Here is a 25,938-nt window from a genome sequence, read left to right on the forward strand (position 1 = left end):
TCTTTATGTCATCCTGGGCTCTCCTAACCTCCTTTTCTGCATGACATCCTCAACCCTATTGTCAGTGACCATCTCCCTGTCCTAACTGAATCAGACGGTCATTGCCCCCATCCCGACCCTCGCATCGACCCTCCCGTGAAGTATGTCCATGACTATTCCCATGCCGACTGGAATGCCTACTGGGATACCCTCACTACCCAGATTGATAGCCACCCCGTCATCTACCACCGCCCTGATGATGTTACCCGTGCAGCCTCCTTTCTCCAGCAGACCTTGTCTGAGGCCGTGGAGGCTCACATCCCTACCGTCGCCATCCACCAGCACCGTCCCACTTTACCTCCACAGGCCCACTCCTCCTCTGTGAATCCCGCCATCCCTAGCATGCTTTCCTTCAGACGTGAAACCGGGACACACTACGACGCCACCTGCAACTCCAACAACACGTCCAAAACTTGCTCGCGGCCAAGAAATGCCAGGACTGGCGACAGACATGCACCCTCTTAATACTACCCTACCTATCAACTCGCCTAAGTACTGGTCAGCCTTCCACTGCCTTACCGGATCTACCCCCCCCCCCCCACCCCACTACCCTCTCCTTCATGATGACCACCCCTTTCCTGATGACCTTAGTAAGGCCAAACATCTTGCTTCTTACCTCTCCAATGTCTTTACCCTCCCTGACGATCCCCAGTTCGATTATTCCCTCTTCCCTGATGTCCTTGATCGAACTGACACCTCTGCCCTTCCACTCTCTCCTGGCTTCCAGTACTTGGACAACATTACACACACCAAACTCAATGCCCTGATCACTACTCAAGATACCATCTCTACACTCTGCACGAACTGCAACACCGTTCCTGGTCACGAACGTTTACCTATCGTCATCCCTGTGAAGCTCCTGCCTACTTACTCTCCACCCTGGCCAGACTTTATAATGTGGTCTTGTCCACCGGCTTCTACTCTGCCCTCTGGAAAACCTCCTGGGTCCTGATATCCCTCAAACCCAACAATCCGCCATCAGCTGTCTCCTATTACCATCCCATCAGCCTTACCTCGGACTTCAGCAATGTCCTGGAATCCATCCTCACCCAATGAATTCACCAGCATCTGCACCAGCACTGCCTCCTTCCCGCTACCCAATGTGGCTTTCGGCCGTCCTTCTCTGCCGATGACCTTCTCCTTCACCTCACTCATCTCCTCTCCAAACAACTCAACTCCCGTCGCTCCGCCATCTTCCTCTCCCTCGACCTTGAATGTGCTTATGCCAGTGTATGGCAGTGTGGTGTCCTCTTCAAGCTCCAAACCTTCGCCCTTCCTATTAACTACATCCATCGGATCACCTCCTTTCTTTCCCACCATCCTTTCTATGTCACCATCCATAACACGGATTCATACACCTTCTATCCCTCTGCCAGTGTGCCCCAAGGTTCCGTCCTCTCGCCCCCTCGCTACCTTCCATACACAGTGGACATGCCGCTGCCTTCACGCCCCCCCCCCCCATCCACCTTCTCCAGTATGCCAACGACGCTGCCTTCCTTGCCCTCGCCCCCGCCCTGCAACGCTCCAATTCCATATTGACCGGTTCACCACTTAGTGTAACCAGTGGTTGCTAAAGTCAATCCTTCCAAAACTCAGACAACCATTGTAGGAAAAACCACCCCTTCCTCCCGCCTCCTTGATTTTTATGTCACCATCTATGGCCGTTCTATTCACCTCAACACCACCCTCAAGTACCTTGGTGTCACCCCTGACCGTCGCCTTTCCTGGAGCCCCCATCTCCAGACAATCCAAGCCAAGGCATGTTCCCGACTCCACCTCCTCAAACTCCTTTCTGGCCACACATGGGGTCTGGAACCCTCCACCATCCTCCACACTTATAAATCCCTCATCCGCCCATCCTCTGCTATGCTCATACCGCCTGGATCCCCACCCCTCCCACCTACTTTAAGTCCCTCCAAATGCTCGAACGCCACGTGCTCCGCCTCACATATCGCATCCGTCTCTAATCCCCCACGTGGATCCTATATGACTTGATTCCATTCCTGCACCTTCTCCTTTTCCTCGAATGGATACAGATCCTTTACGCCTCCCTCAGGCTCAATCCCCCACACTCGCTTGTCTCTCCCATCCTTGCCCGCCCGCTGCTGCACCTGTATTCTTGCATCCCACCTGATCTGCACCTTTACACCCTCCATACCCTTCCTCAAGGTGGCTTCTGCCAACTCCCCCTCCCTGATGGTGTCCTTGTCCCGTCCATCTACCCATCCTACCAACTCTGACTCTCCCCTACTGTTCCCCCCTTTTTCCCTCAGGGCTCCCTCTCTCCCTCCTCACCTTCCTTTTCCCCCCTCCTCTCTGCCACATCTCCCGCTACCATCCCTCTCCCCGGGCTCCCAAACCCCCCTCTCTCCTCCCCCCCCCCCGCTCTCCCTTCTTTCTCCCACTGGCTCCACCCCCTTCCTTTTCCCATCCTCCTATCCCTCCCCTTGACCTGGAGGCAGCCCCCCTCCCCCTTCGTCAGTGTGAGTGCTTCACCAATTATCGTTGACAGTGTTTCCGTGCATCAGTGTCTCTCCATTTGTATACAGTGTCTTCGTCAGTGTTTTCTACTATGTTCGTGTCTCCACCTAGGCATCTTCATCTGTTTTCAACTGGTACCACCCTTCATTACAGTGTCTCCCGTCGAATGACTTCTGATTTCTTGTGCAGTGTTCATTATGTGTTTACCACGTTTTTTATGTTTTCTATGCGTTCCGTGTAGGTATGTTGTGTTTTTTGGCCGAAGAGTGGCGTATGTAGGCCACTGCTAACCCGACTCAGCTGAGGCACGAAATCACAATAAAAGAAAAAAAAGCTAGAGCGCACCAGTGACCCAGAAGAAGGTCGCTGCAACTGTGGCTCAACCGTTGGTTTTTGCCCAGCAGCAGTAGTTTTATACATTATAACGTGGTACCATACCCAGAAAACTTTTATGTCGACTGACTTTCGCTGCAGAAGCCTACGCAATTATATAATATTCTAATTTACTTAAGCAAATGCTGTGATTCACACAGCCAAAGGATTTGACAGGTCACAGAAAATGCCATTTGTTATCTAATTAATTAAGGACATTCTTACTGTACTTATAAATAGCTTTCTCTATATTGGAACCCCTAAGCAACCCAAAGAGTGACTTGGATATCATTTGCAGTCAGATGCTTAAGGATATGCTTGAACACAATCTTTTTAAATATTTTTGAAAAAGCCGGCGAAAGTGAAATTGGTACTGTACAATACACTTAATTTTATTCATCGGTACTGCAGTTTTAATCCTCAGAAATGAATGCTTGATGGTAACGGCCATATTATCTGCATTCACTTCCCTGTCACACATGCTAACCAGATGTATTTTCAACATTTGTTAACATTCAGTTCAACTCCTCTAAAAGCTTTGCAGTTCGGTGCGATGATTTCCAGAAAAGACTTTTAATCTCATTTGAATCGCAATCCATGACGCCTGTAATTTCCTTAGTGTATTGCTGATAATCTGAAATCTCCCAGCGTTATCATAGTATGACTAAGAACCCTACGCATTGTATTCTTCGAGTTATCACTGAAGCGTTCTCCCAGTACATCTCCCCAGGCAGGGCTATAGAAACATCCGTTACCCTCTTCCAGCCACCGTTGATGCTTATCTTCATTCAGATCATTTCTAATCCGGAGTCTCCAATAACCTCACTAAGGATGACGCATTTTACCGAATATTTATTTCGTTATTACTGATGGACTACCGACTGTGTCAGGAATTCCCGAAATCGGTAGAGACAGTTTTTGATGGAGAATCGCGATCGTGAATAAAACTGAGTGTATTTGGATATTACCGAGTCTGGACTGACCTGTTCGTGCAGCGTAACGTGCATCGCGCTAGCTGCCGGATCTGGCAGGTAACCCAGACTCGGACCGAATCCGCGTGGCGGACTGACCTCCGTTACTGTGTACTGCCCAGACAGTCGTCTTTTGGTGGTTGCTCTGGCTTGTTTAGGCAAATTCTGGCCTGGTCCCCAATTTCCGCCTCAGAAAATTGGATACACAAACAATTAGAATACGATCAGACACTGAACAAAGCTTACACATCTTTAGCTTATACAGTTCTGTTGTCCTCAGTTGCGTATAATGTTGTTGTACGTTATGTTTATAATTATTATTTTCGGACCGTCTAATCGCAGCTGAATAAAACACAGTCTTTGTCCTATACGTATCTAGCATTTACTGTCTGGAAGACACCTTCAGTGAGGTGGAAAATATATATGTTTTTGTTCATACTGTTTAGTTTACATTTAGGACGTTGTACCTATAGGTTATAAACAGTTCTGGTGCTTGCTGGTTTTTTATGAAATAGTAAGAATTTAAAGTTCTTTCAAATGTCATGGAAGCTGGCCTACATGTTATAACTCTCCATTTCAGACCGAGATGAAGAATTATATTGGCAAAATGACAAATATTATTAACTATTGTGATTTTGAGAAAGAGATATGTAGAACCATTGTCCACTGCCGCAGTAATAGGCTCGCAATTTCTGATTCGCGTCCGCGTGAATAATAATTATTATAGGCGCGTCAGTTTGATTTCGCTGAGACATCGGATTTCGTAGAGAATTAATAACCGCAGTCTCTGAAAAAGTTTGTTGCTGTTAGCAGCGATCCGCATGAGAAATAAAACGTGGTTGCTATTGTTCGTCGGCAACCCGTTATTCGGGAAATCGTTACAAGTACCGATTAGAAAAATTCGACACCTGGTCCGTCATCTGTGAAAATGGTGATTATCATTCTTTGAAATAACCATACTTACACAATTTCATGTTAACATACTTATTAAGAACGAAAATTACAAATGCTTACATACACAATGGCCAAGGTAGGAGAGACAGAAGTGTCTGTCTCTAAAGAACATGCAATAAAACAAATGATGAAAAACTCACAAAAATTCAGAAATAGAACTTTGGTCATTTTCATCGGAATCCGTGATATACACTAAGTCTGCCTTCTCTGACCATGTAAAGTCATTGGATTACATATTTTAAACAGCATGTATAATGAAAAATACAAATCACCTGATGTATCCTTCCACTGCTCCCTTTGGCTAAGGCATGGTATTTTCTTTATAAAATTATCCGGTGAATACAATTGTTCCTTTCATTGCAAGCAGTGTCTATGTAGGACACTTATTTCATATTTGAAGTCCATAGCTGTAAATTTCACCTAATGCTTTTCATACAATACGAAAAATTATAATTTTTTCTTCGTCTGGATCGTTTTAGCATTAGTCTTCTTCGCTTTTACTTAAGTTCGGCTTAGAGTCACATTATATTTGTTACACAAAATTTTCAAGCATTTCACTCGATTTTAGTTCAAGATGGTTCAAATGGCTCTGAGTACTATGGGACTTATCATCTATGGTCATCAGTCCCCTAGAACTCAGAACTACTTAAACCTAACTAACCTAAGGACATCACACACATCCATGCCCGAGGCAGGATTCGAACCTGCGACCGTAGCAGTCGCGCGGATCCGGACTGAGCGCCTGGAACCGTTAGATCGATTTTAGTCTGGTCACTTGACATCTATTAGAAAGTTACAAAAATGGAATTATTTTGAATGTTTTTCGAGAAAGAAAATTGAGAAACAGTCTCTTTATCATTTATTTGAGGTAAAATGTAGTTCATTCATACTAGATTGTGGTGATGTTACTGGTAGAAGTGAGTACAGGAGCGACGAATCGTAGCTACAATGATAGTACGACCAGGGATCGGCTGAACCAGAAACCTCTGGGAAAGATTTTGAGAACAATGGGGTTGGATACATCCAGGCCACTTCGGATAGGACTCCAGAACGTTGCATCGCCGCCCATAATAGGTGGTTTACATAGAAATGATACAGAAATAGGAATTTACTAGCACATGCAGCAAACTAAATATCCCTAGTGTATCACGTCTTCGGTCTTAAATCATATTAGGAATTAAACTTTATTTGTGATACAGTATAACCCCGTCATGGGTACCCATGGTCTAGGGGTAGCGTCTTTGATTCATAATCGAAACGTCTTCGGTCCCGGGTTCGATCCCCGTCACTGACCAAATTTTGATAAATAATCAGCATTGGCGGCCGAAGACTTCCGGCATAAGAAGTCAGCCTCATTCTGCCAACGGCCTTGTCAAAGAGGGCGGAGGGGGTGGGAAATTGCCCCTAAAGGCGGAAGAATCAGCAATGATCAACGACATGAGGATGCATAAGGCAACGGAAACCACTGCATTAAAGACACGTAACGTGTATCCACAGGACATGTGGCCTGTAATTGAAGAAGTGCCATGATGATCTTTCCATTGGCAAAAGATTCCGGAATAGTCCCCCATTCGGATCTCTGGGAGGGGACTGCCAAGGGGGAGGTTACCATGAGAAAAAGATTGAATAATCAACGAAAGGATAACGTTCTACGAGTCGGGGTGTGGAATGTCAGAAGCTTGAACGTGGTAGGGAAATTAGAAAATCTGAAAAGGGAAATGCAAAGGCTCAATCTAGATATAGTAGGGGCCAGTGAATTGAAGTGGAAGGAAGACAAGGATTTCTGGTCAGATGAGTATCGGGTAATATCAACAGCAGCAGAAAATGGTATAACAGGTGTAGGATTCGTTATGAATAGGAAGGTAGGGCAGAGGGTGTGTTATTGTGAACAGTTCAATGACCGGGTTGTTCTAATCAGAATCGACAGCAGACCAACACCGACAACGATAGTTCAGGTATACATGCCGACGTCGCAAGCTGAAGATGAATGCAGTATGTAAAGGGGGACGAAAATCTAATAGTCATGGGCGACTGGAATGCAGTTGTAGGGGAAGGAGTAGAAGAAAAGGTTACAGGAGAATATGGGCTTGGGACAAGGAATGAAGGAGGAGAAAGACTAATTGAGTTCTGTAACAAGTTTCAGCTAGTAATAGCGAATACCCTGTTCAAGAATCACAAGAGGAGGAGGTATACTTGGAAAAGGCCGGGAGATACGGGAAGATTTCAATTAGATTACATCATGGTCAGACAGAGATTCCGAAATCAAATACTGGATTGTAAGGCGTACCCAGGAGCAGATATAGACTCAGATCACAATATAGTAGTGATGAAGAGTAGGCTGAAGTTCAAGACATTAGTCAAGAAGAATCAATACGCAAAGAAGTGGGATACGGAAGTACTAAGGAATGACGAGATACGTTTAAAGTTCTCTAACGCTATCGATACAGCAATAAGGAATAGCGTAGTAGGCAGTAAAGTTGAAGAGGAATGGACATCTCTAAAAAGGGCCATCACAGAAGTTGGGAAGGAAAACATAGGTACAAAGAAGGTAGCTGCGAAGAAACCATTGGTAACAGAAGAAATACTTCAGTTGATTGATGAAAGGAGGAAGTACAAACATGTTCCGGGAAAATCAGGAATACAGAAATACAAGTCGCTGAGGAATGAAATAAATAGGAAGTGCAGGGAAGCTAAGACGAAATGGCTGCAGGAAAATTGTGAAGACATCGAAAAAGATACGAATGTCGGAAGGACAGACTCAGCATACAGTAAAGTCAAAACAACCTGTGGTGACATTAAAAGCAACGGTGGTAACATTAATAGTGCAACGGGAATTCCACTGTTAAATGCAGAGGATAGAGCAGATAGGTGGAAAGAATACATTGAAAGCCTCTATGAGGGTGAAGATTTGTCTGATGTGATAGAAGAAGAAAAAGGAGTCGATTTAGAAGACATAGGGGATCCAGTATTAGAATCGGAATTTAAAAGAGCTTTGGAGGACTTACGGTCAAATAAGACAGAAGGGATAGATAACATTCCATCAGAATTTCTAAAATCATTGGGGGAAGTGGCAACAAACCGACTATTCACGTTGGTGTGTAGAATATATGAGTCTGGCGACATACCATCTGACTTTCGGAAAAGCATCATCCACACAATTCCGAAGACGGCAAGAGCTGACATGTGCGAGAATTATCGCACAATCAGCTTAACAGCTCATGCAGCGGAGCTGCTTACAAGAATAATATACAGAAGAATGGAAAAGAAAATTGAGAATGCGCTAGGTGACGATCAGTTTGGCTTTAGGAAAAGTAAAGGGACGAGGGAGGCAATTCTGACGTTACGGCTAATAATGGAAGCAAGGCTAAAGAAAAATTGAGACACTTTCATAGGATTTGTCGACCTGGAAAAAGCGTTCGACAATATAAAATGGTGCAAGCTGTTCGAGATTCTGAAAAAAGTAGGGGTAAGCTACAGGGAAAGACGGGTCATATACAATATGTACAACAACCAAGAGGGAATAATAAGAGTGGACGATCAAGAACGAAGTGCTCGTATTAAGAAGGGTGTGAGACAAGGCTGTAGCCTTTCGCCCCTACTCTTCAATCTGTACATCGAGGAAGCAATGATGGAAATAAAAGAAAGGTTCAGGAGTGGAATTAAAATACAAGGTGAAAGGATATCAATGATACGATTCGCTGATGACATTGCTATCCTGAGTGAAAGTGAAGAAAAATTAAATGATATGCTGAACGGAATGAACAGTCTAATGAGTACACGGTATGGTTTGAGAGTAAATCGGAGAAAGACGAAGGTAATGAGAAGTAGTAGAAATGAGAACAGCGAGAAACTTAACATCAGGATTGATGGTCACGAAGTCAATGAAGTTAAGGAATTCTGCAACCTAGGCAGTAAAATAACCAATGACGGACGGAGCAAGGAGGACATCAAAAGCAGACTCGCTATGGCAAAAAAGGCATTTCTGGCCAAGAGAAGTCTACTAATATCAAATACTGGCCTTAATTTGAGGAAGAAATTTCTGAGGATGTACGTCTGGAGTACATCATTGTATGGTAGTGAAACATGGACTGTGGGAAAACCAGAACAGAAGAGAATCGAAGCATTTGAGATGTGGTGCTATAGACGAATGTTGAAAATTAGGTGGACTGATAAGGTAAGGAATGAGGAGGTTCTATGCAGAATCGGAGAGGAAAGGAATATGTGGAAAACACTGATAGGGAGAAGGAACAGGATGATAGGACATCTGCTAAGACATAAGGGAATGACTTCCATGGTACTAGAGGGAGCTGTAGAGGGCAAAAACTGTAGAGGAAGACAGAGATTGGAATACATCAAGCAAATAATTGAGGACGTAGGTTGCAAGTGCTACTCTGAGATGAAGAGGTTAGCACAGGAAAGGAATTCGTGGCGGGCCGCATCAAACCAGTCAGTAGACTGATGACCAAAAAAAAAAAACCTCGTTAACAACGATCGAAAAAATCAAGAGTTCGTCATGTGCAATATGCTGCAGTAGCAATCACATTACATTACTGCATAATTACAACACGATAAAGTGAGTGCAAAAGTGCAAGTACTCAGAAATTACACTATTTTCTTGAAAAAGATTCAAGCATGGTTGCTGACATCAGTAGTGGAGCAAAGAGAGTTCTGGTACGCTTTCGATATCAAATTGATGTGTTACCTAAATTGTGGCAGGTGATTGATCTGTGACAACCAACTGTTCTGCTAAGTGGTTTATGACCACCTCAGGATTGATTTATGACCCCCTGGGGATAACCCATCCTTCTGAGAAACAGATCCACCCCAACCATCCCCCTCCTCCTTCCCCCCTTCCTCTCTGGATAAAGGGCTGCAACCCTCATCACCAGTTCTCAGTTCAGTTCTGAGCCACTTTTCCCCCTCCTAAGAAATATCCAGCCCTCCCCCCAGCCCCTGGCCAAAACGAGCACACCTTTGATATTAAATTAATTGAACACTTGAGGCATCGCAGCTACGGCGCTGTCACCAATTTGTCTACTAAAGCTTTCTTGCATGAATGTATGTGGGCTCCAGTGTAAGCAGTCAGAATCTTATGCAATCTGCAATGGGCAAGCTGTGTCTTGCAGACGTGCGTCATAACCATATGGCATGACTGCAGCATGTGAAAGTAACAGAGAGGCGCTTACAGAGTAGTTACATTCTCTGGAACTATGTTGTTGTCGTTGTTGTGGTCTTCAGTCCTGAGACTGGTTTGATGCAGCTCTCCATGCTACTCTATCCTGTGCAAGCTTCTTCATCTCCCAGTACCAACTGCAACCTACATCCTTCTGAATCTGCTTCGTGTATTCATCTCTTGGTCTCCCTCTACGATTTTTACTCTCCACGCTGCCCTCCAATACTAAATTGGTGATCGCTTGATGCCTCAGAACATGTCCTACCAACCGATCCCTTCTTCTAGTCAAGTTGTGCCACAAACTTTTCTTCTGCCCAATCCTCTTCAACACCTCCTCATTAGTTATGTGATCTACCCATCTAATCTTCGGCATTCTTCTGTAGCACCACATTTCGAAAGCTTCTATTCTCTTCTTGTCTAAACTATTTATTGTCCATGTTTCACTTCCACACATGGCTACACCACATACAAATACTTTCAGAAACGCTTTCCTTCCCATTCCCAGTCTACATTTTATATCCTCTCTACTTCGACCATCCTCAGTTATTTTGCTCCCAAAATAGCAAAACTCCTTTACTACTATGAGTGTCTCATTTCCTAATCTAATTCCCACAGATTCACCCGACTTAATTCGACTACATTCCATCATCCTCGTTTTTCTTTTGTTGATGTTCATCTTATACCCTCCTTTCAAGACACTGTCCATTCCGTTCAACTGCTCTTCCAAGTCCTTTGCTGTCTCTGACAGAATTACAATGTCATCGGCGAACCTCAAAGTTTTTATTTCTTCTCCATGGATTTTAATACCTACTCCGAACTTTTCTTTCGTTTCCTTTACTGCTTGCTCAACATACAGATTGAATAACATTGTGGAGAGGCTACAACCCTCTCTCACTCCCTTCCCAACCACTTCTTCCCTTTCATGTCCCTCGACTGCCATCTGGTTTCTGTAAAAATTGTAAATAGCCATTCGCTCCCTGTATTTTACCCCTGCCACCTTCAGAATTTGAAAGAGAGTATTCCAGTCAACATTGTCAAAAGCTGTCTCTAAGTCTACAAATGCTAGAAACGTAGGTTTGCCTTTCCTTAATCTTTCTTCTAAGATAAGTCATAGGGTCAGTATTGCCTCATGTGTTCCAACACATCTACGGAATCCTAACTGATCTTCTCCGAGGTCGGCTTCTACCAGTTTTTTTTCCATTCGTCTGTAAAGAATTCATGTTAGTGTTTTGCATCTGTCACTTATTAAACTGATAGTTCGGTAATTTTCACATATGTCAACACCTGTTTTCTTTGGGATTGGAATTATTATTTTCTTCCTGAAGACTGAGGGAATTTCGCCTGTCTCATACATCTTGCTCACCAGATGGCAGGGTTTTGTTATGTCTGGTTCTCCCAAGGCTGTCAGTAGTTCTAATGGAATGTCGTCTACTCCCAGGGCCTTGTTTCGACATAGGTCTTTGATTGCTCTGTCAAACTCTTAACGCAGTATCATATCTCCCATTTCATCTTCATCTACCTCCTCTTCCATTTCCATAATATTGTCCTCAAGAGCATCACCCCTGTATAAACCCTCTATATACTCTTTCCACCTTTCTGCTTTCACTTCTTTGCTTAGAATTGGGTTTCCATCTGAGTTTTTGATATTCATGCAAGTGGGTCTCTTCTCTACAAAGCTCTCTAATTTTCCTGTAGGCAGTATCTATCTTATCCCTCATGAGATAAGCCTCTACATCCTTACATTTGTCCTCTAGCCATCCCCACTTAGCCATTTTGCACTTGCTGTCGATCTCATTTTTGAGACGTTTGTATTCCTTTTTGACTGCTTCACTTGCTGCATTTTGTATTTTGTCCTTTCATCAATTAAATTCAATATTTCTTCTGTTACCCAAGGATTTCTACTAGCCCTCGTCTTTTTACCTACTTGTTCCTCTTCTGTCTTCACTATTTCATTCCTCAAAGCTACCCATTCTTCTTCTACTGTATTTATTTCCCCCATTCCTGTCAACTGTTCCCTTATGCTCTCCCTGAAACTCTGTACAACCTCTGGTTCTTTCAGTTTATCCAGGTCCCATCTCCTTAAATTCCCACCTTTTTGCAGTTTCTTCAGTTTTAATCTACAGTTCATAACCAATAGATTGTGATCAGAGTCCACATCTGCCCCTGGAAATGCCTTACAACTTAAAACCTGGTTCCTAAATCTCTGTCTTACCATTATATAATCTGTCTGAAACCTTTTAGTTTCTCCAGGGTTCTTCCATGTATACAACCTTGTTTCATGATTCTTGAACCAAGTGTTAGCTATGATTAAGTTATGCTCTGTGCAAAATTCTACCAGGCGGCTTCCTCTTTCATTTCTTAGCCCCAATCCATATTCACCTTCTCTTCCTTTTCCTACTGTGGGCTTCGTGTCTATGTTGGCCACAATAATGCGTTCACTATGCTGTTTGTAGTAGCTTACCCGCACTCCTATTTTTTTATTCATTATTAAACCTACTCCTGCATTACCCCTATTTGATTTTGTATTTATAGCCGGCTGAAGTGGCCGTGCGGTTCTAGGCGCTGCCGTCTGGAACCGCGAGACCGCTACGGTCGCAGGTTCGAATCCTGCCTCGGGCATGGATGTGTGTGATGTCCTTAGGTTAGTTAGGTTTAACTAGTTCTAAGTTCTAGGGGACTAATGACCTCAGAAGTTGAGTCCCATAGTGCTCAGAGCCATTTTTTTTTGATTTTGTATTTATAACCTGTATTCACCTGACCAAAAGTCTTGTTCCTCCTGCCACCGAACTTCACTAATTCCCACTATATCTAACTTTAACCTACCCATTTCCCTTTTTAAATTTTCTGACCTACCTGCCCGATTAAGGGATCTGACATTCCACGCTCCGATCCGGAGAATGTCAGTTTTCTTTCTCCAGATAACGATGTCCTCTTGAGTAGTCCCCGCCCGGAGATTCGAATGGGGGACTATTTTACCTCCAGAAGATTTTACCCAAGAGGACGCCATCATCATTTAATCATACAGTAAAGCTGCATGCCCACGAGAAAAATTACGGCTGTAGTTTCCCCTTGCTTTTAGCCGTTCGCCATACCAAAACAGCAAGGCCGCTTTGGTTAGTGTTACAGGGCCAGATCAGTCAATCATCCAGACTGTTGTCCCTGCAACTACAGAAAAGGTTGCTGCCCCTCTTCAGGAACCACACGTTTGTCTGGCCTCTCAACAGTTGTGGTTGCACGTACGTTGCGGCTATCTGTATCATTGAGGCACGCAAGCCTCCCCACCAACGGCAAGGTCTACGGTTCATGGTGGTCAGGGGGGGGGGGGGGTCTGGAACTATAAAATTAATAACTGATCTAGAAATAGCTTGAGGGACTTCATATTAGGTACATAACCTTCTGTCGTGTAAAGGAACAATCTGTCAATATCTGACGTCAATAACCGTCATAATTTGGAAGTTAAAAAAAGAAAAGTCAGTAAAAAAAGGAATTATCTGACACTTAAAAAACTAAATCAATATATATATTAAGAATTTCAAGTAGATATTTATGTTTTGTGTTAGGGTGAGTGTGAAAGAGAGTCTTGTGTGAGTGTATGTGGGACATTCGCCACTATTAAATTTTCAGTTTGTAATTCTCTATAGAAACTTGCAAGTGTTCCAGCTTAGTATTGTGGGAACGAATCCACCAGTGGTTCCCCTACTATTGGATGACGGATGTTCAAGCATGTTTGAATATGTAAGAGACAGCCAGAATGTTCGCGACTATATAGTTAAATTCCAGACGTAAAGTACAGCTTAAAGTTTATTTCATTTCATTTTTTTGTTTAACAAGAGCGTTTTGAGTTGCTTCTTTTAACGACGTCAATGAGCTGAGAGCAGTGGTTGGTTCTTGCTAGATTTTGGCGCGAGCCGCGCCCTGAAAGTCAGTTCTGATTGGCCGTAATTCCGTACAGCCAATAAAAAGGGAGACGGTTTACCACCTAACGCATGAGATAGAGGTGCTTGTAGAGGCACAGAGAAGAAGAAAGAGGTGGACTAGTTTTCGAAGGAGCCGGTCATGCAGAAAGTGTCCGAATGCATTATGTGTAAAATGAAGTGATACAGTGACTTCCGCGTTTCGGTACAGTGATAAAGGTAGCTGGTGTTTCCATTAACTATTTGTGAAATTTTAAGAGTCGAGAGATATTTTGTTCTGGAGAAAATCGCGTGTGTAAACTTTGAACTAAAAGCGTGGCGGTACTAAGTAATTTTTTTTACTGAGCATTTATGGCGAGCAAAAACTTTATTCAAAGACAACCACTGAATGCCAAGTTCAAAAGTAAATAGCAGTTTATTGACTGTGTCACTCTCGTAAACGTTTCGGAATTGGATAGGAAAAGTTCTGACTGTTTGAGTGTGACGAGGACTGTGAACAGGAACTTTAATGATTTGAACACATATGGGCTGATGATCTTGCTTAATAGCAATAAAAAAATCCTAATGCAAGTTTAAAAGGACCTTTGAACTTAGAAATTTGAACAGCAACCCATTTCAGATTTATTCTTTAGTGTTCACAAGACTATTTTCAGCTTTTTGTACTTATAGCGGCCTCCGATGTGTAGTTACGAAATCTCTGTTTCTTCAACACAGCTTTTCTGAGATCTCTTAAGTAGCTGCAGGCAGGTCTTAACGTGTGCAGATCTGCAGCAGTATCGAGATAGGTAGACTATATATGTTGCAGAACAGCCGTCGACGTGCGAAAAAGAGCGCGTTACGTCGCACACTTAATTAAATTGATCAATTAATTACCCCTCCTCCCTCCTGAAAATCCCCTGCGCCCCCACTCACTCCCACTACACTCCCTGCCCCTACCTGGAACAATGACTGGAAGTACAAAACTTAATGGGAAATTCAAAACTTTGTGCTAAATTCGAAATTCGGGGGTAAATTCAAATGCTAATTACATTGCATTGTGAAGGATACAATAATAATAACACATTCTCTATTTATAAAAATTCAATTAGCATATCACTGGTGTGGAAGGATGTAGGGTGCTCTCTTTATTTCATCACCCTTGGAATACTGGCACACTCTGACTATAATGTAACAATCCAAAATGGCTGATCCAGAATACTGACGCACTCTAAGTCCCCATCCTCCTATTGGCTGGAAATTCCAAATCAGCGAGAAAATTCATCTGTTTTTTCCTATGGCTGTAAAGCATGGGAGTTGGGGAGGGGTAATTGCCATTTATCAAGCACTAGAGAGTAGCTCTAACCAGTCTTGTCGCTAATTGCTGGATGGAGAAAGGATGTTTTCGCTATTAGTCTAGCACTAGGAGATTCCTCCACCCAGTCTAGTGAACAGTCCTATATGGGAATGATAGGTAATAATAACAGGACAGCAAACTATCACTGAAGTGCAGGGGAGTAGCCTCCTACAGATCAACAAGAGGAATAGCTTCCAGAATGAAATTTTCAATCTGCAGCTGAGAGTGTGCTGATATGAAACTTTTTTCTTGCAGTCGGATTACACTCACCAGGTAACTGAAATGGTAATCCCTGGAAATCAGGCTGCGTTGTTACACTAAAGCCGCAAAGAAACTGGTATAGCCATTCGAATTCAAATACAGAAATACGTTAACTAGTGATGGGCTAAACTGCGATTTTCCGATATTAGTGAGTTCTGTGTATGCTACTTTTCAGTATCTGTTATTCTTAACTGTGATTTGTCGCAGTTAAGGAACATAGGTCGTGTATCCCTCCGCCACTGCGATTTCTGCTACTTCCACGATTTCTGCTACTTCTGCTACTTCTGCGTTGTTACACTGAAGCCGCAAAGAAACTGGTATAGCCATTCGAATTCAAATACAGAAATACGTAAACTAGTGATGGGCTAAACTGCGATTTTCCGATATCAGTGAGTTCTGTGAATGCTACTTTTCAGTATCTGTTATTCTTAACTGTGATTTGTCGCAGTTAAGAGTCGCAGTTAAGGAACATAGGTCGTGTATCCCTCCACCACTGCTATTTCTGCGATTTCTGCTACTTCTGCGATTTCTGTGACTTCTGCGATTTCTGTGATTCCTGCGATTTCTGCGACTTACCACCGTATGAAAAAGTTACATCTGTCAACACAGAAAATTGCATCTCAACAAACCTGTCATTGGCAAGTATGTTTTACGTTTTTTCTTCCGTTGGCTTTAATTTTGTATTAAAGAAACAACTGTGAAAATATTAATAGTGTAATTAATATGTAAGTAGCCGTACAGTACTGTAATAGTTCGTATTTAGAAAATGAATTCTAACATATTGTTATGTTCACAGGTACCTGAACTACATTTCAATCACTCAGTAAAGTGATAACTGAAAATATCATTGTCAACAGATCTGAAGAAATTGCCACTGCGTCTTTAGACAGTTTTCGTCAGACGAGAGGTTAGTTTCTAAGCGTTTCGATGGACTTAATTACTTCAGTGAGATCGTTCTTGCAAATGTGATATTCATTATAGCAAATACTAGCAATCTACTCTGTCAATTATATTGCTAGTAATTAATGACAGCAAAAATTGTTTAATAATCCTTGTGTTTTTGCAGACACAGTTCTGACTCTGATTACTGGTTGCTGTACGTATCTATCCTCATCAAGGCTGTTGAGAGAGACTCGTGAAGATTCAAGACAGCTCTTAGAGGATTTGCAGTTTAAAAGTGAAATAATTGTGAAATAAGTGTGTGAATGATTAAACTGTGTTTTATTGAAGTTGTTGTGCGATTTTAAAGGAATAATAAATGTCAAATACAGTGAGTGAATAATAAAAATCTCATTTTCCACATGTTTAAGCCGTCCTATACCCATAATTTTCCGCCACTTACTTATTGGTAAACACTTGTTGGAGAGTGACATGCCGCCCCCCCCCCCCTTTTCTCCACAATCTTGGTGTGACACTGACCTGTATCATATCCCGAAGTCTACAATATGCATTTTGAGGCTGTTGATATGAAAGTGGGAAGTACAGATCTTCCAGTTAAATCAGGAATGGCTTAAGTGCATTACTTGAAAGTAACACAGGAACAGCTTACTTATGTAGGTGGTAGTAGTGTCGGCAAAAAGTTCTTGTGTGTGAAGTTGCCATGTAGAACACCAGGTGTAAAACTTTTCTCCCGAGTCTTGAACTGTGTCGGAACAAAAGTGAGGCATTCATATGACTGTTTTCATTTCTCTACACTTATACAGATGTCTGAGTTCTGCTGTGTTAACATTGCAAAGTCCTGTAGGCATGTGGAGTATTAACCAAAACTGTCACATTGGAAGCAGAATCAAACACATTTGTTACGTTACTTGATATTTTCAGGAGAAAAAGGCAATGTTGCTTCTTATTAATATAATACATTCAGAGTCACAGCAGTATTTGACCAACCATAACTGATGCTGAATGTGCATGTTGTCATATAATATGAAGGGCTTATTTCAATAGTGGTGCAAGTCCATTACCTCCACTTTTCTGTCTATAATGCTTCTGAAATTAGTGATCCAAACAAACATAAATAAAGGTTCATCTCTAGCAAGAAGCCATATGCTTGAATATTTCTGGTATCTCAACTGCAGATTTTTCAGCGATCATTTAACTTTACGACTCCGTATCTCAAAATGAACAAAAATGGACTTGTACCACTATTGAAATTAGCCCTTCATATGCACACACAGCACATCGATCTCGTGAGGCACAAGGCTCTCATAACGAAGTACGTACGTCGGTCAACAGATGACACTAGGAAAAGTGTGTTAACTGCGCTTTTTAGTTGCTACTTGCGACTCTTAGTTGCGATTTGTCACAGAAATCGAAGTTTGACTCGGTAGCGAATAGCGTAGTATGAACTTTGCTCAACAAATGGCAGTGCTAATTGCGCTTTTTAGTTGCTACTTGCGACTCTTAGTTGCGACTTGTCACGGAAATCGCAGTTGGACTCAATAGTATATCGCAGAGATGGGCGTAGTACGAACTTTGACCCACAGATGGCACTGTTAACCGCGCTTTCTAGTTGCTACTTGCGACTCTTAGTTGCACTCTTGTCACGGAAATCGCAGTTAGACTCCATACCGTATCGCAGAGATGGACGTAGTACGAACTTTGACCAACAGATGGCACTGTTAACCGCACTTTCTAGTTGCTACTTGCGACTCTTAGTTGCGACTTGTCACGGAAATCGCAGTTAGACTCGATACCGTATCGCAGAGATGGACGTAGTACGAACTTTGGCCAACAGATCGCACTGTTAACTGCGCTCTTTAGTTGCTACTTGCGACTCTTAGTTGCGACTTGTCACTGAAATCGCAGAAAGCAGTGCTAAATTCGACCAATAGATGGCTCACGTCTTTGAATGTGAAATACTACTTGCGACTGCTAACTGTGACTGAAATCGCAGTTAGATTCTGTAAAGTTGCTACTGTGATATCTGTGACTTCTGTCACTGTGATTTCTAACAGATACGCGATTTCCTGCCCACCACTAACGTAAACAGTCAGAATAAGGCGCTATGGTCGGCAACGCCTATTTAAGACAACAAGTACCTGGCGTAGTTGTTAGATTGGTTACTGCTGCTACAATGGCAGGTTATCAAGACTTAAGTGAGTTTGAACGTGGTGTTATAGTCGACGCACGAGCTATGGGTCACAGCATCTGCGAGGTTTTCCTTACGACCATTTCACAGGTGTACCGTGAATATCAGGAATCCGGTAAATCATCAAATCTTCGACATCGCTGCGGCCGGAAAAATGATCCTGCAAGAACGTGACCAACAACAACTGATGAGAATCGTTCAGCGTGATAGAAGTGCAACCCTTCCGCAAATTGCTGCAGATTTCAATGCTGGGCCATCAGCAAGTGTCAGCGTGCGAACCATTCAACGAAACATCATCGATTTGGGCTTCCGGAGCCGAAGGCCCAATCGTCTACCCTTGACGACTGCACGACACAAAGCTTTACGCCTCGTCTGTGCCCGTCAACACCGACATTGGACTGTTGATGACTGGAAACATGTTACCTGGTCGGACAAGTCTTGTTTCAAATTGCATCGAGCGGATGGACGTGTACGGGTGTGGAGACAACCTCATGAATCCACGGACCTTGCATGTCAGCAGGGGACTGTTTAAGCTGGTGAGCGCTATGTAATGGTTTGGGGCGTGTGCAGTTGGAATGATATGGAACCCCTGATACGTCTAGATACGACTCTGACAGGTGACGTGTACGTAAGCATCTTGGCTGATCACCTACATCCATTCATGTCCACTGTACATTCCAAAGGACTTGAGCAATTCCAGCGACACCCCACACGTCCAGTATTGCTACAGAGGGGCTCCAGGAACGCTCTTCTGAGTTTAAACACTTCTGTTGGCCACCAGACTCTCCAGACATGAACATTATTGAGTATATCTTGGATGCCCTACAACGTGTTATTCAAAAGAGATCTCCACGCCCTCGTACTTTTACGGATTTATGGACAGCCCTGCAAGATTCATGTTATCAATTCCCCCCCAGTACTACTTCAGACATTAGTCCATGCCACATCATGCTGAGGCACTTCATGCTCGTGGGGGTCCTAAACGATATTAGGCAGGGGCACCAGTTTCTTTGGCTTTTTAGTGTACAGTATTTGTGGAATGGACAAGAGTAAGCAAAACATTAGAGGTTAATTCAAAAGTGACATGGGTTTTGAAGACCAGTAGTGAATGTTGTCCTTATTCTTTCGTTTAAAATTTCAGTATTGGAAAAGTTGATTGAATAAGCACCCTTCATTTATTCGTTATTTCGACAGTTCTGTACTTCACACTGCACCACGAATTGGCGTTCCTTCTCGTTCCATTCGCCGATGCAGTACTAGAAGAATGTCACCTTAAAACTTCTTTGCGCATGCTGTAATCATTCTAGTCTGCGATCGTGGTCCCTAAGGGACCAAAGAGTAGGCATCTGTAGGGTCTTACTGAAACTCTCTCGTGGTACCATTTCTAGGAGCCTTGTAAGCAGGCTTTCGCAGAATAGTTGATGTCTGTCTTTAAAGGTGTGCCATTTCATGTTTTTGAGAATGTCCGTGACGATTTGCCGTGGGCCAAACTAACTGTGAAAATTCCTTCTGTCCTTTGTACACGTTCAGTATTCCCGACTAGTCCGATTTGGTGCGAGTCCCACACACTTGAGCAGTATTCTAGGATGGGTCACACGACATTTTTTTACGAACTCTGCTATGCAAATTGATTAGAATTCCATAGTATTTTTTCAATTAACTGAATTCTGCACCTGCTTTACCTGCGACTGACCCCATGTGATTGTTCCATTCCACATTCCCAGTAATGATTAAATTATCGTGTTTGTTTGTATAAGTTGACTGATCCCAATTGTGACCCCTTGATAACACTGGTCTGACCAGTGTTGGAATACAATTCTGGTCCGACCAGTGTTGGAATGTGCAGCTGTGATGCGGGGAAATGCCGCAGATTAGCTCATCGCAACGCTGCAAAGCATCCAGAACCGAGCTCTGAAGACCGCTCTGCGTCTTCCGAGGGAATACTCCACTCGTTTGCTGCACGAAGACACAAGAATCCCGCTCATGCAGGATATATTCAAGATCATCGCGAGGTCTTTCTACTAGAAGACGGGACAATCCAACAACCGGGTCTTCCGTGAACTGGACCACCAACCACACCACAGGCCACACGTTGAACTGATCTGTTGCGAGAATAATTTTCTCGCAGAAGACACAGGATATGAACACGACATCACCCAAGGGCAATATCTGTGGGTAAGATTTTTCTTTTCTTCTCCACAGGAACGGCAATAACAGTATCATCATGCTTACGCTGCTCAACATGCCGAATAAGGAAAGTTCACTAATAAAGCGTCAGCATCAGTGATCATTGACGTTGTGGTCTTTGGATATTACGTTTATCCGTGTTTTGAAATGCACAGATTCACGGATCTGAACTTTTATTAAAGAAAGTTGCCAAGTAATGTGCCTATTCGAAATCAAGCCAAAATCTGACTCAATTTTTGTGCAGCGTGTTCCAGATAGTACATTATTATAGATAAATGCATCATCTGCAAAAACATCTAAGGTTACTATTAATTTTGTCTGCTAGATAACTAACTTAAAAAGTGAAAAACAAGCGTCTCACAACACTTCCTCGGGGCACGCCCAAAGGTACTTCTGTATCTGTCGGTGATTTTCCACCAAAGATAACGTACAGTGTTCTCCCTAACAATAAATCCTCAGTCCAATCGCTAATATCGTTTAATGCCGCATATGTTCGTACTTTCGTTAATAAGCGCTGATGTGTAACTGATTCAAACGCTCTATAGAAGTCGAGAAATACTGAATCTACCTGATTGCTTTGATCCATGGCTTTCAGGAAGTTATGAGAGAAGAGAGCGAGTTGAGTTTCGCGTGAATTAGTCCTGGCTGACATGGAGAACGTCATTCTGCTCGAGATATCTCATTACGTTTGAACTCAAAACACTTTCTAAGTATTAGCTATATATGGATGTCAACGATATTAAGCGTTAGTTTTGTGTATCACGTCTATTGCCCTTCTTGTAGACAGGTGTGATCTGTCCATTCATTCAACGTGTCCAGTTGAAATTACCTAGTCAGGGTGAAATTATGTCACTAAATTACACATGCATTAAAACATAGATCTCACACCTCTTCGCTATCAGTCATGCCGAGTATGTCAAGTGTTCATGTGAAGTTATATCTATTTAACTTCATTTTTAAAATATTGTAAAACAAAATGGTTCAAATGGCTCTGAGCACTATGGGACTTAACATCTGTGGTCATCAGTCCCCTATAACTTAGAACTATTTAAACCTAACTAACCTAAGGACATCACACACATCCATGCCCGAGGTAGGATTCGAACCTGCGACCGTAGCAGTTGCGCGGTTCCGGACTGAGCGCCTGAACCGCTAGACCACCGCGGCCGGCTAAAATATTGTAGACAGAAAATAATTGGCTCAAATGGCTCTGAGCACTATGGGACTTAACTTCTGTGGTCATCAGTCCCCTAGAACTTAGAACTACTTAAACCTAACTAACCTAAGGACATCACACACATCCATGCCCGAAGCAGGATTCGAACCTGCGACCGTAGCGGTCACGCGGTTCCAGACTGAAGCGCCTTTAACCGCACGGCCACACCGGCCGGCAGAAAATAATTTGTAAAGTGAAAACTGTTCAAAATAAAAATAATTTTGTATGCGTGGGGTTAGCCAGTTGTCCTACAAAAAATTATTGATATCAGCCAGCAAAACTTTTTCTCATCGCAAGTGAAACGTAATTGTGATTTGCAGAGCTGTTACGTTTGTGTTCATGTCGCGGAATAACGACATCAAGGAAGTTGGTTTTAAGTAGCAGGTGACAAAAGATCAGGGGGATGAAACATTTCTTAGGAATAAATTAATGTACGAGGGCCGTTCAGAAAGTAACCTCCGGTTGATTTAAAAAAATACACCAAGTTAAATAAAAATATTTTAATATATACATCTTACAACTACATCTTTGCACTATTTTTCTACATAGTCTCCATAGCGATTGAGGCACTTATCGTATCTCTTCACAAGCTTTGAAATTCCTTCTGCATAAAAATCACCCGCTTGTGCCTGGAGCCAGCCTGTGACCGCATCTTTGAGCTCTTCGTCGTCATCAAACCGCTGTGACCCGAGCCATTTCTTCAAATGCATGAAGAGGTGATAATCACTTGGCGCCAGGTCTGGGCTGTAAGGTGGATGGTTGATAACGTCCCACTTGAAGGACTCAAGAAGGGCCGTTGTTCTGCGAGCAGAGTGAGGACGGGCGTTATCGTGCAAAAAAACGATACCGGAAGTCAGCATACCACGGCGTTTGTTCTGTATAGCCCGTCGTAACTTTTTTATTGTTTCACAGTACACGTCTTGATTAATGGTCGTACCACGTTCCATGAATTCAACCAACAACACCCCTTTGGCATCCCAAAACACCGTTGCCATCAGTTTTCTGGCAGAAAAATCTTGCGAGGCTTTTCTTGGTTTGGTAGGCGAATTTGAATGTGCCCACATCTTTGATTGTTCTTTTGTCTCAGGGTTCACGTACTTAATCCAGGTTTCGTCACCGGTCACGATTCTGTTTAACAATGGTTCTCCTTCGTCCTCATAACGTGACAGAAAGTCTAATGCAGAGGCCATTCTTTGAGTTTTGTGGTGGTCGGTAAGAATTTTGGGCACCCATCGTGCACAGAACTTACGGTAACCCAATCTTGCTGTCACTATCTCGTACAAGAGAGTCTCAGAAATCTGTGGAAAACCAGTAGACAACTCCGACATTGAGAAACGTCGATTTTCACGAACTTTTGCATCAACTGTCTGAACGAGTTCGTCAGTCACCAATGATGGTCTACCACTCCTCTCTTCATCATTAACGTTTTCTCGTCCACTTTTAAATAAACGTACCCATTCACGGACAACTCCTTCACTCATAACTCTTGGTCCGTACACGGCACAAAGCTCACGATGAATAGCTGCTGCAGAATATCCTTTGGCTGTAAAAAACCTTATGACAGCACGCACTTCACATTTGGCGGGGTTTTCTATTGCAGCACACATTTCAAACTGCCACTAAAACTAAACTAGCGCAGGTACGACGTTCACTCGACCACGGCTTGATGCCGACTGACCTGTTGAGTGCGTGAACGCACAGATGGCGTCGCTACTCCCCCCACAACCCGCACTGTGACCAATCGGAGGTTACTTTCTGAACCGCCCTCGTAAAATATGAGGTTCCTATCTAACCTTCTTCTCATGCTACTGTAAATAAGTGAAAATAAGGAGCGCAACAATCTATTGGTTTGCTCACAGCAATTTACATTAGCCTCCTAAAGGTGCTAATATCCCACTGTTGAGCTCCTTAAATTCACACACACACACACACATATATATCACAGTGAGAGAGACAGAGAGAGAGGGAGAGGGAGAGGGCATTAGCCTACCATGTTCCAACTACAGATTAACCTTCGGTTGCCAGAGAAAAGTGAGAAATATGACGTAAGACTTAAGTGATAGAATTGTCATTCATTCCATCTCACAGCAGTTTAATGTCGCACCGTAAGTCTCAGCCCAATCACTATCTGCGACTTTCTTTCGTATTTAAAAATGGACTCTGTAGCGAGTATCATGGAGATGTCATTGTTTGCCACTTTCTTCGCTGCAATTCAAGATAATCTGTCGTATCTAAGTGGAACTGGCACCTTGGGATCTACTGAAAATATGTATTCTGAAATCATAACATGTCAGATTTCTTGGAGTCAGAAACACATTTTGTGTTACCGCACCTCTCAATGGCTGCCTATTGTTCTAATCCAGTTGCCGTAACGCATTGTCAAACTATGTGTAGTATCAACGTTTATGCAAACTTTCGCTGAAGAGCTAAATTAATGATAATATTATGATCCAATACTTCCGCCGTAAAAATGGAAGAGCCGGGATTTCGATCTTTGCAGAATGCAACCTTCAAATGATTCCAAATCATCCAGATGTTGCCTTTGCTGTAAAAGGACGATGTTGGAAGTTTAAGACCTCATTTCAACAACATGCTTTACAGATCATAATCTGTACCAATAGTTTTAACAATAAATTACGCCACAAAACGCGATCTTGAAATGTTTAGCTCATATCCTCATATGTTTGCTTAAGAGAGGAGCACATTATACAAAAATTTAAAAAAAAAGCAGTGCTCTCAACAGTATTAGACAACAGTGTAAAATACATCATAGAATTATGGATTCTTGTGAATGTGAAAAGAAAAAGACACGCACCTCATAAAAGTGAAAATCGCTTCGCGAGTCTCTCCTGCAGCCTGTGTAGTCGATGCAGTACATCATCTCAGCGTTCTTCGGCCAGCTCCGAATATATTCGTCGACTTTCTGCAGGCCGAGATCGGGAGTGAAGTCGCTGACGGACGGCCACTGCACTAAGCATTTCGGTGTCACAATGTGCTTCCGAAAGTCTACGTTGACGCCCTGTCTTCTAATTTCCTCGACCGCCGACTCCAAGAGATTTTCGATAAAATCACTGGCGATTTCTTCTACACTTAAACAATATGGATCTTTCTGATAACTGCCGTTAGTTGAAACGTCGTTCATTTTTAAGCGGCTAAGAGCAAGAAGTGTTGTGCTTTTCTTACAAAAACCGATCGAACTTTTATGTTTATCTTTGCCGTCAGCGATAATTATACTTCTCTGTCAGAGATAGACACAATTTACTGGCGAGCGAACATTCAATCTAATTACGAACTTCTGGTTATCTGTTTACTAGTGAAATACCTGAACACTACTCGAACAGGCCTACTGAACGAGGCCCACTGGACCCGCGTTCGGGCGGACGACGTTTCAAATCCGCGTTCGATCCTGCAGAATTTTCTAGGATGCAGGCCATATTTAGGACCAGCATCTAATAACTGAGAGATCTCGATCATGATTCACTGTAACTCTTGACCTTTCGCTCGCCCCACTATCTAGTAACGTCTATTGTTACTATATATGCACGACGGGTCGTGAGGCTACAATTTAATCTGGTGGTTCCATTTCCAGTCAGTTTAATATAATTTCTAATTAATTATGTTTTTGTTTCATCCTTATCTTACCATCTTGTTTCCAAGCTGATAAAAAGCTGGTTAACTTTATTATATTTATTTGTGAACGGTGATCGAAAACCTCATTAACCCTCTTGTTAAGTCATTATAGTTTCTAATAACGAAATAGGATACTGCTTTGAGTTCAGTGCCACGTAATATTTTTTGAAACACAACATTTTCGTCTTTGATAGTTTAAAAAACCACCATAAATGTTAATGTATCCATACACACTGTACGATAACATTTACTGCAAATTTGTTTACAAACAACAGGGGTGTATACGGCCGTAGGAAGTTCTATTATTTTCTCTCGTACT

At 42.7% G+C, this 25,938-nt stretch overlaps 1 protein-coding gene across 1 annotated transcript in view; it reads right to left on the reverse strand.

Moving 5' to 3' along the window:
- Nucleotides 1–25,131, reverse strand: part of LOC126263539 (A-kinase anchor protein 14-like) — a 65,011-nt gene extending 39,880 nt beyond the window's left edge. Inside the window, exon 1 of the mRNA XM_049960632.1 lies at nt 24,805–25,131. Within this exon, the coding sequence (XP_049816589.1) occupies nt 24,805–25,131 (327 nt within the window). The remainder of the gene's footprint in view (nt 1–24,804) is intronic.
- Nucleotides 25,132–25,938: the final 807 nt, after the last annotated feature.

This window comes from Schistocerca nitens, chromosome 6, assembly GCF_023898315.1.
Source record: "Schistocerca nitens isolate TAMUIC-IGC-003100 chromosome 6, iqSchNite1.1, whole genome shotgun sequence".
NCBI lineage: Eukaryota > Metazoa > Arthropoda > Insecta > Orthoptera > Acrididae > Schistocerca > Schistocerca nitens.